The following is a 16,624-nucleotide window of genomic DNA, read 5'->3' on the forward strand; positions in this document are numbered from 1 at the left end:
AGATGACACACATGCTGGCATTATTTGAAAAGAATTTTGCAACAGCCATCGTAAAAATGCTTCAGTGAGTATTTATAAATTGCATAGAATAAATGAAAAAATAGAAAATCTCAGCAAAAAAATAAAAATTCTCAGCAAAGAAATATAAGATATAAAGAAGAACCAAATGGAAATTTTAGGAAAAAAACCAAATAAACCAGTAACTGAAATAGAAAAATCAATGGGTGGGCTCAACAACAAAATGGATTAGAGAAAGAAAATAATCAGTGAACTTAAAGACAGAACCATAGAAATGACCCAAATTAAACAACAGAGAGAAGACAGACTGGAAAAAAGCAATGTACAAACCCTCAGGGCCCTATGGGACTAAAAAAAAACAACAAAACTTTCTAAATTATTAAATAATTTTTAGATACAAATCATATTATCTAAAGGATTTTGTGGCCTGTAGTCTGTTGAAGAATGATCATCCTATGAAGGACAAATAAAAATTTTTGGTGGACTAATATAACACCTAAATCAAACCCACATAGCCTAAAAGCGAAGGAAGCCTTTGAAGGTTCACAGGTTGGGACTAAAAGGTATAGTCTATGCGGTGGAGAGGTCAGGTTCATTGATCATGACCACCAAGAAGATGTAAAGCAATGGTTATGCATTCTTTCCAAATCTATGGAACTTCAAAACAAACAGCTCAGCATAGTTCTGCTGCTGGTGGGGTCATTTTTGTGCATAGAGGAAAACATTCCTACCATCTTGATGAAAAATGCCACCATGCATGTGTTGACAAGTTCTCTGAAGTTCCACCAAGACATTTTTAATAGTCTAAAATAGCTACTTTTAGAGCTATTTTCAACCTATGTTAATTACCAGTGAAGAGGATGGGAATATATTTCTTTTTGTGCAAATACAGAATAAAATTTTATAGTAGGTAGAGAGACTCAATTACTCAATTCACAGATCTTCCCTTAAAGTTTAACTTGTTAAAGACATTAAATCTGAAGAAGCCCAATCACAAAACAAAAACAAAAACAAAACAAAACCCACAGGATCGCATATTTTAGCTTTTGAATGGGTGTCGGCAAAGACAGAAAGAGGGCCTTAGAAATATTTTTTGCTTCCACTAATTTTTTCAGTTAAAACTAAAATGAATGGAACTCCAAGTCAGAAAGAATCCAGAATCACCTTTAAGTCCTTGTGAAAATACTAAGGTAACACAAACTATTCCAATCCTATCCATTAGTGTCCTGGTTGCCAGTTCCAGAAAAGTTTATTAGTGAAAATAAAATTCAAATATCTGGTGTCCAGACAAGGTTCACAGCTACTTCTGCCCTTAAGAGAAGTAGAAGAGCAGTTTTAGGAATGGTCTGTCTTTATTCCCCAAATTGGAACAACTCTTACACATTCAAACATGTGCGAGGCTCAATAAGAGTATTTTTCTACTGCCGGGCGGAGGCCGCGAGGTTCCCTGAGACGGTTTATCACAGAGGATTCTCAGCTCTAACTCTGGTCGGCAGTTTCCAAACAAGGCGACAGCGTGAATAGAGGACTGTATAAAATAAAAGGTTCTTTCAGAAACATTTATGGTGTGTTTTTGGAATAAAAAATATCAGTCTTCTTGGTTAAAGGTTGGCAACTGTGTTTTCAACTTTAGAATGTCTGAAATTGGCTCTTTCCTTTCTTGATAGAAGCTGAGTCCAGTGATGTGTTCAACATCTGTGATCCGAGCTCTGTGTAACCTCAATAACTCTTCCACCCACGAAGACTCATGCTTCCCATGCTATGAAGATGGGGGAAAAAGAAAAGTCACTGGAGAACAGTCAATTCATTTTCCCTACAAGCACTCCAACTTCCCATTTCAATGAGTTATGACCCTCTGGCTCCCAAATGGCAGATGCTACAAGCATCGTTAGGCATGATCCCTGCTCTGGAGTAGCTCACCATCTGATATATATGATGCGTCTTTGTTTAATTAGATGTCTCAAATTTGGGAAAGGGGAAGTATAAGTGGAATACATTGGTGCAAGAAACTTCAACAGAGTGAGTTTAAAAAAATGTTGGAAAACACAAGCAATGTGGCATGGTGGAAAGAACATGGGATAAGCAGAAAGAAAGTCAGATTTAAGTCTGGGTCCTATCATTACCACACCGTGTAAACTGAGGCAAATTATTTAACATCTGAATCCTGATTCTCTTACCTGCACCCTCCTTACAGGGTTGTTTTGAGGATCAGATGTAATGCTGTGTGCAAATGCACTATGAAAACACCCGTGCTTATCAGAATCAGTTATTTACATGGTTGCAATGAAGAGAGGGTTGGGGGATGTGGTAAAACACAATTTCATTTCTAGGGAGGTAGTGAAGTCTCAGCTACTAGGAGATCAGACAAGGAGTAAAAGCACATGCTCCAGAACATGGAAACAGAGCTGGTAGCTGAGGCAGGTAACAGAGATGGAAATCATACACTCATGTGTAAGTACACATTTTTCTGAATATGGCTCCTGGAGAAGGTCAGATGAAGAAGGTATCCACTGGTTGGTGGGCTATGATTGTACTTTAAAGACATCCTCCAATAAAGATTTCTGTACCCTTGGGACAATATTAGTTGGAAATGATAAATATAGACTTTCCACATAAAAGGGAAATGGACCAATAATTTCCATTTTCCCATTAGCCTCCAATCATCACTATACCCAAGGCTACTTGCTGCCCCACTCAGTCTCTTTCTCTGCAACAATCTTCACTCTGGCTCTCGGAGGAATAACCCTGCCTCAGTGGACTGCTTGGCCAGTAGATATTTTCCGTCTGTCCCAACATACACAGGAATAGATAAAAAGTACAGGCAAGGCATCTGATGTCTCAGGCTAACATCCTGCTAATCTTTAGTTGCTACTTCAGAGATGAAACAGAAGGAATCAGTCAGTATGTGTGATATGTCTTCAAATCCTCTCTCTGGTTCACGTCCAATATTTAGTGTCTTCTAGGTAAACTGCTATTATAGAATCTGATAAAATGTTTGCATTCAAGATACTGGCACAACAGCTTTTGGAATGGTGGAAATGGAAAAGGAACTCAGCGCCTCACTCACGATACCTGACATCATTCTGGTCAGGGAGACGTATGCATAAGTCTCTTTGGGAGGAGGGCCCAGAATTCAGACATGATATCTAGAAAAGTAGAAACCATCTTTAGCCCACATGTGCCGCATGCTAAGAATAGTGGCAAAGGAAGACAGGAAAGGTCTGGGTCCCTAATAGTGCTATTGACCCAAGACTGTCTACTTCTGGGCATCCCATCACACGAGGTACCCATTAATTGCTCAAGTCATTGTAAATGGGTTCTTCATTATTTGCTGAACGCAACACTAACTGATAACTTTGGTGACTATTCAATCTCTTGAGGAAGAGAAAGCAATGAAGAAGGGAACACTTGGTATGTATCCAACAGTGTCCACAACAGTGACCAGCTGGTAGACACAGATGCCCAATAGGCATCCAAATAGGTAAAGTCCTGCTATTCCATACCTAATTCTGAAGCATAAGGAAAAATAACTTAATGAGAAATATATTCTACGAGGACTGGGTGATTAATTCTCAGTTTATCAGAGAAACAATTAAAGAGTGAAATATCTTCATGAATTTTAATGAATGACACATAGACTCCTAGATCAGGGATGACAGTGGATCTCTGTATTCTACTCCTGGGCCCATAGCAGAAGCTACTGTCTGTTTTGTTCACTGTTGTGTGCTCTGTACTAAGAGTACCTGGCAACACATATTTATTAAAGGAATGAATGCCTGGATCCAAGAAGGGATAAAGGAATAAATGCAGGGAGGAATGAATGAGTGATCACAGCACTCCCTCCTGCTGAGCTCAGATGGGGGCCTCAACATCCTTTTGACTACAGGACTCCAGCTATCCACCACCCCTTCAATGAGGCTGGTGAGAAAGCTACATCGCTTCGCAAACTTAGGTCTACACTTACATTCTGTAACTTCAACAGACAAAAAAAGAAAAGTGAAAAAAAAAAAAAAGCTAAACAACTAGAAAATCTGGGAAGTACTCTGAAAGAAAAAAAAAAAAATTGGCTCACCATAAGGAAAAACTTTAAAATTCCTAAAATTTTAATAAAGTCTTGATGTTCAAAGACTAGTTTAGCTTTCGTTTTGTTTTTTTAATTCTGAGCAAATAACATCAAACAATTATTTCCAAACACTGAATGACAATAGAATAAGAAAAGATAATTAGGGACAAACATGATTTTTATAATAAAGTGATATATAGAAAATTAATCTGAAATACTACCTAACTATAACTTTAAGACTAATTTATAACAGTGCTAACACTTGGGGAATTATAAATCCAGTTTTGAAACAAGAGTAAATTCATAGTTCAAATAAACCTAGAATTTAGTGGCTAAGCCATAAGCAGGCACTAAGTTTTTACATTTTGATTTGTTTTTTTTGTGTTTTAACAGACAAGGGCGGTCTTCTCCAAAGATACATCCATCTCAGAGTATCAAATTTAAAACCATCCTGCAAAGTACATGTAAACCACATCTTTTCAAAGTATATCCTTTCAAAGTGCATCTTCACATTCTGTTTTCCCCCACAGTAACGTCAGACATGGACACACAAATATATTCTTATTTTCAACGTTTAAGGTAATAAATGAACAGAGGCTACTTACCACACAGCTCTCACTGTTGTCAGTCCTGTGAGGCAAAATGAAAGCTAAGCTGTCTAAATCATCACACTGGGAGGGAGTCTGGAATGTGTTTTTACAACTTGTCAGCACAATGAAGAAGTGAGTTGGGATCAGAATTTCTTGATTACGGATCAGTCTGCTGTTTCTGGAAAATACGGCAATCTTCACTTTAAGAAAGAAATAACTCTCTTCTTTTTAATGAAGATTTCAGTAAAGTATATTTTTAATACAATGCATCTAAAAATGAAATTTTATGATCAGTAATCATAATACCTCAACATGTTCTGCCAAATTGAGAGAACGAATTAGAAGACAGATAAACACAAGCCAAATAATTTTTATTTTCTATAAAAATTTATTGAACTTCAGATTTTTTTTTTTTTTTAGTTCTACCTTAAGACACTGGAAGGAATTGAGACACTAAAGAAAAAAATGTATCATTCTCGAATACCTACAACCAAGATTCTAAAGCATTATTGACAGTCTTCTCAACTCTAGGCTGCTGTGCACAGACAGTAAACAGAGAGGAAACTGGCGTGGGGTTTTTTCTATTCCAGCCCCTCCGGAGAAGTCCTGTTTCTGTGAACTCGCCTTTGTTTTAAAAGGATTTCCTTTCTCATCCCAGTAACTTCTTTTAAATTGCAGCATATTCTCCGACATGTCCCAAGTAATATTTTACCTCGTCTTAATTCTATTTCCTTTGATCTCAAAGCTAGTTTATTTATTTGTTTTTCAGCATCTTTCCAAATTTAAGGCAGTGGGAGCACTGTCTCCAATTATAATCTTATGTGGAACCATAATATGTAAAACTGATTAAAACAGAGAGCTCTGGTGGGATGTGAAAGGTGTGAAGTTCTGTTCTATACCCATTCTACCGCTGTGACCTCTGAGGCAGTTAGGTTGGGACCCTTATGCCTCAAGGGATATAGTAAAAACAACAACAACAAAAACCCCAAAACCCTGTCATTTGACAAACTACTGTTTGTAAATTACACAGTACAAACTAATGTCTCACAGATATACGTGTGTGAAGAGTAATCCCTGAGCCGCCTGAGAAAGCAGTTCTTAGGAAAGAGCTGAACATCAGCAGACAATTCATTCTCTTTTTCCTGTAGCCTTAATAGCAATATTGCTTCAAAAAATCATGCTGTTATTAAGAAAGATCAAATGGCTTCTAAAATGTTCTGTCACTCTACTTTATAAAACTAGTACCCACTCATGGTTTCTCTCAAGATGTCATTCAATCTCCCTCTAAGCAAGGCTGGGTAAAAGCTGTGACATTCGCCCAAGGCCTACGCTTGGACACTACAGCTTTATAACCCTGCTGATTCTTCCACTCAGGATGCCTCTAGCCACACCACATGTAGTTAATGAAGACAGTATCTTAACAATTCCAACCAGCAGTAGTTAATGAAGACAGTATCTTAACAATTAGCTACACACAGAGATTTTAAACATGGATGTTACCTTCTTAACATATGGTAGAGTTCAGTGTTTAATCTGAGCTCAAGAATTACTCATCTAAGCTGAGTTGAGGAGAAACACTCCTTTCCTCTAAAAAACCATTCCACTGAACACTGAGCAAAACATCAAAATTAATCAGATATTTCAAGGGGCTTCCAGTGTAATCAGAAATGTCATGTCTGTTGGGCGCCTGGATGGCTCAGTCGTTAAGCATCTGCCTTCAGCTCAGGTCATGATCCCAGGGTCCTGGGATCGAGTCCCACATGGGGCTCCCTGCTCGGTGGGAAGCCTGCTTCTCCCTCTCCCACTCCCCCTGCTTGTGTTCCCTTTCTCGCTGTCTCTCTTTCTCTGTTGAGAAATAAATAAAATCTTAAAAAAAAAAAAAAAAAGAAATGTCATGTCCATCAATATGAATAGTATCAGACAGAAAAGGCTCTGCTGACTCAACTGGATGGTAATCCCAAGTGACAGCTGTTTTTAAGAGTAAATGAAATATGTTCTTACCCCTTCAGGGTGTCCGAGGAATCATAACATCCATCGTAATCAGAGTCAAACACAGGACCGCTGACAACATTGACGCCATTTCTTTCTTCTGCATACCTCTGCAGAAGGGTGCCGTGAAAGTAGCGCCATATAACTAAAACAAGAAGGACGTCAGTGTAGTTTCAAAACAAGGAGGTACCATGCTGTCATGTGAAATAACTCAACAACCTTATTCAAAATTAGCATTTGTAATAATTACAGACAAAGTCAAATTTGGCTTCAGTCTTAGTGTGAGGCCAAAAATCCATTGTTCAGCTTTGGCAGAAGAGACAAACATTGAATTCAACACTATTTGGGGCATCTCTGACCATGTGCATCAGCATGAATTTGGATAACAGATCATCATTAGGCATAAAAAACCATGAACATAAACAAACAAGGCAGGTTATTCAGATTTACTGTTAATATCTGAATATTCCCTGTGAAATATTCACAATGATTCTACACGTAAATTAGAGTAAAAATCTCCTAGTATACTCTATATTTTGAAATTCTGTATGTCACTCGAAGAATAATTTAAATTTATTTTTGTAAAAGTACCAAATACTGTGATAATTAATAAGGATATAAAAATCTATTCATTTCAAGATCAAAAACAATTATCAACAACTTCCAAAACTTAAATGGGAAACAAACTGAAAGTTAATGTGTTAGTAGACTATATTAGCCAGATAACTTAGGAAGAATATTACATACTTTTTCCATCAAAAAATGTTTATAAACATGTAAATACAAAGTAGAATAATAGGTATTGGAATATGTCATAATTCTAATAGTCGTAGAATTTTTATGTACTGGTATTGTCAAAGTTAAGAATGTATAAAAATGTATACCTCTGAGAACATACACCTATAAAAACATGTTTGATAGTCATTTAATTTAGAGGATCAGCCTTATTAATATAAATTATACCTATAATATACAGAAAATTCGTTGAAATTGTGAGATAAAGGGTTAAAATTTTTTACCTTGAAAACTCTGGTACATTGGCACTATATTAGTATTCAGCAATGCTTCAGAATATAGTTGATTTGAACCTTTATTTAGTTCTACAAAGAAAATAAAAAAAAGACAACTATCTCATTCTTCATGAATAACATTAGAAATTATACTTTCTCATGGGAGGGCATTTAAAAAAATTAGCTGAGTATCACCTTAAACCCATAAAACATTCCTAGGTATGAGGTCAAGGGAAAGTGCAATGTGTTTGGTCAAGTCCCTTAAAAAAAGCAAAATATTTAGATCTCTTCTTCTTCAAGATGAATTTATCAAAGAAACAAAAGCTTAATAACAGCCCCAAATTAAACATATTCAAATTTTACCTTATTTGCCTATTTCAACTAAAACTGTATCGTGTTGACAACCCTCTTTCCTTAAACTCTTCCACAGTGAGAAGAAAAAAGAACATCTGGCTTCAGAACACCTACTACCCAGAAAAAACATCGCAGGCTGTCTGCCTCGAAATGCTGTACAAGGCTCCTTTGCATGGATTTTCGGCTTGGGCCTGGTCTATTTTTATAAAGCAAAAGCCAAGCTCTGACTTCAGACACTTACTCCGGGGACTGGGCTGGATATTGAGAATATTTGAGCACCTGGAGCCTTCTGGTTTTTGCCTTCTAAGGCCAGCCTCAAAATGTCTTCTCATTAACACACACATTTGCCACATTAGAAATTGAACACTTAACCTCAAAAAGAAAAGAAAGCTATTCCCTAGCGGCTCCATTTCTGTGAAAGAGCAAGCACACTTAGGCTCTGCCTACCCCTAGTTCTTTGACAAATTACATCTTTCCTTTTTTAAAAATTTTTATTTACTTATTTGAGAGAGAGAGAGCATGAGTGACGAGCAGGGGTAGGTGGGTGGGAAGGGCAGAGGGAGAGGGAGAAGCAGGCTCCCTGGTCCCTGGGACCCTGGGATCATGACCTGAACCAAAGGCAGATGCTTAATGGCCTAAGCCACCCAGGTGCCCCTACATTTTTCCTTTTAATAAACAAAATATCTCCTTCTAAGAACCCTGATATATCCTTCTGACCCAAGCTTTCTCAAATTCTGTGTAAAAGAAATGTAGAAAAGTAAAGAATGTCCTATCTACAGCATCTGCACTAAAAAGACTACCCTCCAAACAAAAGCAAAAGTTTTCTAAAATTCAAACTTTAGACACTTTAAAAAGTTTCCCTAAGAGTTATACTTCCCATTCACCATTTTCACCAATTAAAAAACAAGATGATGTACCAGGCCTCATAAGGAAAAGAAAAGGAAGAGAGAAAGAGGCCAAGAGAAAGGGAAGGTCAGGGAGGTAGAAACTTACGTGGTGGGTAGAGGAACCCATAACTCAGCTCAGCGTTATTTTTATAAAATGAACACTTATGGACAGGACTGAGAGAAATTCGAAGATCCTGGTAAAGACAGTTGGAAATGTCTTCTGCAGAGAAACTGTCCTGGAAAACAAAATGAAAAGAGCCATCAGGTGTCAGGCATACAAAAGGAAAGAAGATTGCTTTATGAGTAGCTGAAGATGAATCACACCATACGATCATAGAGCTCGAGCTGTCCTTCACCATTTTCCCATTTTTCTAGCAGTATATTGATCTTTTTTCTAACTGAAATGCAAAAACTTTACGCTATTAAGGATACTAGTCATTTATCATATATGTGCAAATATTTTCCTATTATGCTGGGCTAATTCTGTGTATCATGTTTTTGTTTAGTCAACTGCAAACTTTTATGTAGCCAAATGCTGATCTGGGGAGACCCGAGTCTATCTTCCATACACAACTGCGCAGACTAAGGCTGAGAGTGGGGAGCCACTGAATAGCAGTGCAGCATGGAAACCTCAGGAGCACTGATGACTGAATTTATGCAGCACTGATTATAGAAGAAAACCGAACATTTGAACAGAATTAAAGAACACTGTAATTAAGGCATGAAACAACAGTAAATCTTATGGGGACCTACAAAACACTGTGCAGATTCCTATATATCACAAAGTCAAGTAAAAAATGTGTTTACACTGTTGAAAGATAGTCTTCAAAATTAGAACAATCAAATTTATGGTAGAAACTTTATGGAATTATGTGACTATGTGTGGGTACATAATATATATATTTGTAACAGAGAAATTACATATATACCCGCACATATCCCTATCTTCTTATTTCGCTTTCTCAGTGAGTATTAACAATAGTTTTATTTTTTAAATCCAGCTGCTACACTCAATTAAGCTCTCTCAAATCCCCTTTTCACCCCTTAAGGCCATCCTGTAGCTTGCCAGGCATTCAGTTCCTGAAAATCTGGTTGGTCTAGTTTAAAAACTTCAATTTGATTAAAATCTAAATCTCCTCCCCTTCCCCATTCTCTCTTTCAAGGCCTCACTTCTGTTACTCTTTCTACCAGGGCAGCCAGGGGCAGAGGTGAGGGGGAATGGTGGTCTTTTTCTGCCTGCTCCCCCCCCCCCCAACTCTTCTCAAGGCCTTCCTGTGTTTTGGGAGGTGGACAGATCCCCGGACTCTCTCTGGTCTGGTTTGGGGGTCTTCCTGTAAGTGGTACATGCAGGGAGGTTACTGAGCTTTCATGGCCTTCCCCATCAGTGAGGACCCCCTCAGGTGAACGCCGCCGAGGAAAATCCTTGTGCTCACACATCTATGTATTTAGAGAAGAGTCACTGCGCCTGACTGCAAAATTGATTCCATAAAATTATAAATCAGAATCTTAAAATATTAATACAAACAAAAAGCAAGGGAGAAACTTTGAGTGCCTGTACGTCCCTCATTTCACACAAGAAGAAATCCGCTCTGGGTCTCAAAGTCACGTGGCTAGTTCGTGGCAGAGCCAGAACCAGAACCTAATCTTCTGACTCAGAGTTCAGTGATCTTCTAATTCGGGAACTGATGCTAGAGCCAAGATTAATTGACCCAAACTAACTCTGCTTTCGATGTTTTGCTTAATGATAATTTGAAATAATTACACATAGCTAAAGAGGCAACCAATACTTGCATTTCTGTGGACGTTGTAAGAGGTCCAAAGGGGCATCAGGAAGTCATGGCTATAACCACTCACAAACTGGTGCTGGTAGAGAAGACAGACCGAAGTGTTCCTCTGGAGAACTCTGGGTCTTCCATAAGGTAAAGTGCTGCGCTTAATAACCTTCTCTTGGGTTGTAGGGGAAAAATGAAACCACCATTCAAACATACTTACTGTGAATTGTATGACAATATATAATGTTATATTCATCCAATTCTTTCCTCTACTTAACCCTATTGAAAAGTTATTTTTAACTGTAAAAAAAAAAAGCTAATTACAAAGAGCAGAACCATAAGCAATTAACAAAAGAGGTTCACTATAGTTTTTGCCTATGAAGATTCTGAAAGATCAATGTAATAGCAAGATATCACAAGAGGACACTATGCGAGATTGCTAGAAATTTCAGCATTAGGACTTAAAGAATATTGCTAAATTCTTTAAACATTATTTTAATGACTTATTCTTCAGGGAAAACTCCAGACAGAGAAGTTTCTGGATGATATGGATGCTTGGAAAGCAAAAATTCACAACTAAACTTATGAGACTGAGCTGAATGAAAGAGTAATAGTATAGACCATTAATTGTACTTCTTCCAAGTGTCAAGTGCTTTGTAGAGTCCTTTGTATACATCATCTAATTTAATTCTCACATAGCCCTATGAATTAAGGTCATACGCCCATTGTACAAAAGAGAAAACAGTAGTTTACAGAGAGTGAATACTTTTTCCATGCACATATAGTTCCTACGCTCATATTCAAACACAGATCAATTCCAGAAGTGTCATCCTTCACCACAACACTCTGTCATCACAGGGTCATCAAAGATTTCTCTAAACATTTACAGAGATTTTATTTTGATTTTATTTTATTTTTGAGAGAGAGGGAGAGAGTGAGAGTGCATGTGAACAGTGGGAGGAGCAGAGGGAGAAGGAGAGAGAGAATCCCAAGCAGATCCACACCCAGTGTGGAGCTCGATGTGGGGCTCAATCTCAGGACCCTGAGATCATGACCTGAGCTGAAATCAAAGAGTTGGATGCTTAACTGACTGAGCCACCCCAGGTGCCCCACATTTACAGAGATTTTATATAGACAAATTCAACTTGGGAATTATGCAGAATTCACCTTTTTATTCCAGAAGGAAAAAACTGAGCCAAGTAACTTAAGGATCAGAGACTATATCAAGTGTTTCAGAGAATATATCAAAGTGCATCAGAGACCGTATCAAAGGGATGCTGAACATCCCAGTCACAACTGACAAATGTTAGCAGTTGTCTGAATATTAAGCCTACTTAATCTTCACTCAAAAGTTACGAAGAAATAACTTTAGATAAATAAGCTAATCTATATTCTCTTATAATGAACTAAGAAGCAGGTGAGACAGAAATTTAACAGGTGTTTATAATGGACATCTGAAGATCTCTTATAAACCTTTAAAAATCTTCAAAATCTCAAACCACCTCCACTATGTTCATAAAAAGTAATTCAGCTTCCACTAAATATACAATGTGCTGTAAATATCCCTTCTTTCCTTATGTCGAATAGTCTAGACCGTCAAGCAAAGACATCTCCACGTTTCCTCAGGTGACGGTCCTCCACCACTACTTTTAGGTTATTGGTTGTTCTCAACTAATGCCCCAAACCAATGTTCTGTGGTTCACACAGTTGAGAAAAAGCCTGCTTCCACATTCCAAGCTCAAGGGTAAACATGCCTTACCTTCTGCCACAGTCAAATTCAACTGTATCTCAAAATCCACAACGGGCAAGACCTAAAAAGATAATAATACGATTTTAAGCAATGAGAGACATGAGGTTTGGTTTTGTTTTATTTTTGTCTTGAGACATGTTTTAATCTCGTAACAAACAACTTCTACAGCCTAATTATTCCATCATGGAACAAAGATAAAGCCATCTTGTACAAGTCAAACTTATTTTTTTGACAAAGAGGATAAAAGTTCGGATGACATCTGCAAAAAGACAAAACTATTACCCAAGCACAACACTATGAATGAAAAGAATCGCTGCATTATAATTTTTATCACTACTCTTACAGTCTTTCTATCAGCCTAAAACAAAATGGAAAGCATAAAATCAACTGCTCCCCAGATCTTTAAGGACACTATCAGTTTTGTTCACTTGTCACGTATTTTCATCTTCTTACAACTGTATGTTAAGATGGGAGTAAAAAAGAAACAGTGCCATATTCCATTTTATACCCCCCAAAAATGCGATTTTCCCTCTAAATTTAAAATTAATTGAGAGATATTTTAGAGAAAGAATACTGTGTTTGGTTGATAATCAAGACCTCACTGCTAGGATAACAGCACAGATTCCATGATTCAGGATCCTCCAGGACTCAGCTGGACTTCTCCCAACCTGCACCCAAGTCAAGTCACAGCACCAAGGGATAAAGACAGAGGTGAAAATGCAAAAACTAGGAAGAGGAAAAATAAATGATAAAAGGGTGGCATGTGTTCCACCAGAATTAAACATAAATAGATATTTATGCCCACTCACAGATTTTAATTTGATCATTAAGTGTTTCTATAGCATGAGCTATGCAGAGGGTGCTCTAAGATCCAACTGGGCTACACTTTGGTCAGTACTTACTGAGGGATGGCACGAGCAGTCAAGGTTACGTCTGGGGGTTCTTGTGAAGGGGCACTGTACCACGGGGTGGACTTCTTTGGGATTCTTTGGGGTGTAAATAGGATTCTTTAGGAGGTGGTTAAGACTTCCATGAGTTCCGTTATTAGGAGCAGGTGTCAAATTCAGTAAATCTGCATAATTCCGAGAATGGTAAATGGTTACTTAGAGGTTTCAAAAGCAGATAAACAGCAGACTTATCCTATGACTTTTATTTTTTTTAAACCTTATCTATATAAGAGTTCTTTACTCTCTACCTAAAGTGAAACTATGAAACGCTCTTGAATTTTAGAGCATTTATAACTATGATATCCTTAATGGAATTACTGATATGTATGCTATACTTCTCTATGGAAACTTCTGAATTTTAATGTGTATGACTATAGTAACCTCCACGGCATGCTCATTATATGCCAATCACTGTGCTAATGTATTTTTCTTACTTAATCCTTAAAACAATTTAATAAGTTATTGCCAATATTTGGTAGATGATTACTCATAGTGCTTTGCTCAAGGCCTCAAAGCTAGTAACGGAGTAAGACCTAGGATTCAAAACCAGCTTTGTCTGAGTCTGACTCATGCTCTTGGTAATAACAACAGCAAACGCTTCTATAGTAAAGCACTTAGGATATGCCAGGCACTGTTTTAAGTGCTTTAGGACATATGAATTCATTTAAGTATATAGGCTCCCACTAAAAGAATTACACTGAGGACATATTTAAGGCTTGCAAACACCCAGGATCATTGTCAGAAAAAGGAAGTAATATTTAAAACACAGTATCCAACCATAAAAGTACTAATTAAGACAGTACAGAGTAAACGAGGAATATATCTAATGGGTCCTCCTCAATTTCTACAACCTTGACATTGTCATCCATTCAACTCATCGCTACCAGAGGTTCCGCCTGTCTTGTGCACCCTTCACAGACTCCAAACTCTTTCTTAGGCTTCCACCCCAGACCTGTTTCAATTGACATATAATTAAGCCCAAGGCCTGGCAAACTGCTACACACTGGTGAAGTACAGATCTCCCTTGTCTGGGTGCTCCACTTTACCTGTGTGCAGCCGAGTGGAAGAAACTAAGTCATCAGATGGCACGATCCCCGTATTTTTTTCAGTGACTCTGGGTTAGGAAGAAGAAGGTCTGTCTCCCCTCACCATCATCTCTACAAAGGTGCCCACCATGTGACCTACTTTCGATAATCCCATTCCAGCTCTGTTTTCAGAAGAAATGAAAGAAGCCTGTTCCACTTACCACACATTAAATTATAGACTTCGATATTTTCAAAGGAGTCAACCTCAAGGCTGTGCTTGAATCCAGGTCCGTAGCCAATAAAGAGGGCCTAGATGGGCCAGAAAAGTAAGAGTGTGTCAATTCATTTCAGCTATGTACGTAGCTGGTGACAAAATTATTTTACATTATCCATGCTGTACATATATAAACTGGTTAAGATGATGGGAAAAATACTGTGTCCATGGACTTGGCGGGCTACTGTTTTAACCTGTGTTGCACATTTAATCTAAAGACATGTGGGATATTTCTCTCAGCTTTACTGCAATTCCTGACTTGACAGAACAGAATGGGTGATGAAATCATTGCTCATCTGTGAAATGGGATATAAATGTCACCCTGCCCACCTCACACAGTGCTGTAGGCATCAAATTAAATCACTGTTGTGAGTATATTCTGAAATTTTAAATTGCTAAGTGAATGTAAGGCATCATCTTCATTTAAAACAAAAGTATGATATTTTTTCCCCTATTAAATCACTAATTTTCACTTACCATGGGGCAATATTCTTAATGGAGCACAAATATATGCAAAGTAACTATTAGAAATTTAGTATGAGGTAAGTCACATGTTCATGAAACATGCATATACAATTTTAACAAAATTCTATTAATGTAATGCCCAAAGTAATACAGCTATACAAAATTATAAGCTTCATTAATTCTCATTCAAGACATACAGTCACCCTCCACGTTTCTAAGTCTATAACTTTATACAGTTTTCTTCAGATATAAACTATTTTTCTAAGTATAACAAGTTTACTTACTTGCATATTTGAAAACAAATTGTCAGAACCATGGAATCCACTTCCACAATGTTTCCTTTCTGAAGGATTCCTAATTTTGACATAATATGAATTAATGATGTAAAGTCTATTCATACTGCCAAATTTATAATTGTGACATTATTTCTGTCCATAAAGAATAAGTAACTATTTTGTTAAACAAACCAAAAAAAGGTAAACAAAACCACCAGGCTTGGAAAGCATTAAGGGCCACCTGTATCTTTTATTTTGTAGATAAATCAACTCTATAAGCAGTGTGGCTGGAGGGGAAAAGCCATATGTTATGACACATAACTAGTTTTGAACCCTGACTATGCTACTTACCAGCTGTGACTTTGGCAAGTTAGTTATCTTCTCCTGGTTTCAATTTCCTCATGTTGGGTTGTTTGTACAAATTAAATGGCTTAGTCTAAAGAAATCTTTGGAATACAGTAGATGTTCGTGAAATATTAGTATATTATTCATATGAGGGTAAGGACCATCCCTTCCTTCATGTTTTTCTTCCAAACACTAAAAGCACAGCTCTCTAGTGAAAGGAGAGACAGTGAAATGTTCACTCAATCCTTGTTCACTGCTTAGGTTTTGCTTTATCATCCTTGGCTTCCTGGCAACCATCAAAAGAGTTAATTATCATGTTTTGAGATATTAACAATATTAACCATCTGAATAATTTTCTAACACTCCAAAAAACTGAGGTGAAAAAAACTACTCTTTGAAGAAAGTAATTGCTTGTTATTATAAAGAGCTTTTACCAATTACTTGCTGGATTTAAAGGTATTATTAGTATAGCTGTAATGTGCAGAAGAGATACAATGGTTAAGTGATAAGACTAATGTAGAACATAAGAAATAATCAATATGGATGTGAGCAGAGCAGCGGTTCCTAGCTGGGGGTGGATGGTCCTCCCCAGGGAATTTCTGGCAAAATCTGGAGACATTTTTGGTTGGCACAACTGTGGAAAGTATACTTTTTCATCTAATGGGTAGAAGCCGGGGATGCTTTCAAACATCCTGCAATGCACAGGACAGCTCCCCACAACAAATTATCTGACCCAAAAGGTCAACAAGCCAAGGTTGAGAAACCCGGGATAGAGTGAAGAAAATCATATTTGTACAGTTTTCATATAACAACATTGTTGGAAAGGACCCAGTGGTTACCTTGAATCACTAACATATCAG

At 37.4% G+C, this 16,624-nt stretch overlaps 1 protein-coding gene across 1 annotated transcript in view; it reads right to left on the bottom strand.

Moving 5' to 3' along the window:
- Nucleotides 1-227: 227 nt before the first annotated feature.
- The window catches only part of ENPP1 (ectonucleotide pyrophosphatase/phosphodiesterase 1), a 66,506-nt gene continuing 50,109 nt past the window's right edge, over nucleotides 228-16,624 (bottom strand). The window contains exons 16-25 of the mRNA XM_032407853.1: nucleotides 15,429-15,498; nucleotides 14,627-14,714; nucleotides 13,336-13,505; nucleotides 12,443-12,494; nucleotides 10,703-10,857; nucleotides 9,018-9,147; nucleotides 7,680-7,760; nucleotides 6,673-6,805; nucleotides 4,687-4,849; nucleotides 228-1,777 (exon numbers count right to left, since the gene is read on the bottom strand). Of these exons, the coding sequence (XP_032263744.1) occupies nucleotides 1,607-1,777; nucleotides 4,687-4,849; nucleotides 6,673-6,805; nucleotides 7,680-7,760; nucleotides 9,018-9,147; nucleotides 10,703-10,857; nucleotides 12,443-12,494; nucleotides 13,336-13,505; nucleotides 14,627-14,714; nucleotides 15,429-15,498 (1,213 nt within the window). The 3' untranslated portion in view covers nucleotides 228-1,606. The remainder of the gene's footprint in view (nucleotides 1,778-4,686; nucleotides 4,850-6,672; nucleotides 6,806-7,679; nucleotides 7,761-9,017; nucleotides 9,148-10,702; nucleotides 10,858-12,442; nucleotides 12,495-13,335; nucleotides 13,506-14,626; nucleotides 14,715-15,428; nucleotides 15,499-16,624) is intronic.

Source organism: Phoca vitulina, unplaced genomic scaffold (assembly GCF_004348235.1).
Source record: "Phoca vitulina isolate PV1807 unplaced genomic scaffold, GSC_HSeal_1.0 scaffold9, whole genome shotgun sequence".
Classification (NCBI taxonomy): Eukaryota; Metazoa; Chordata; class Mammalia; order Carnivora; family Phocidae; genus Phoca; species Phoca vitulina.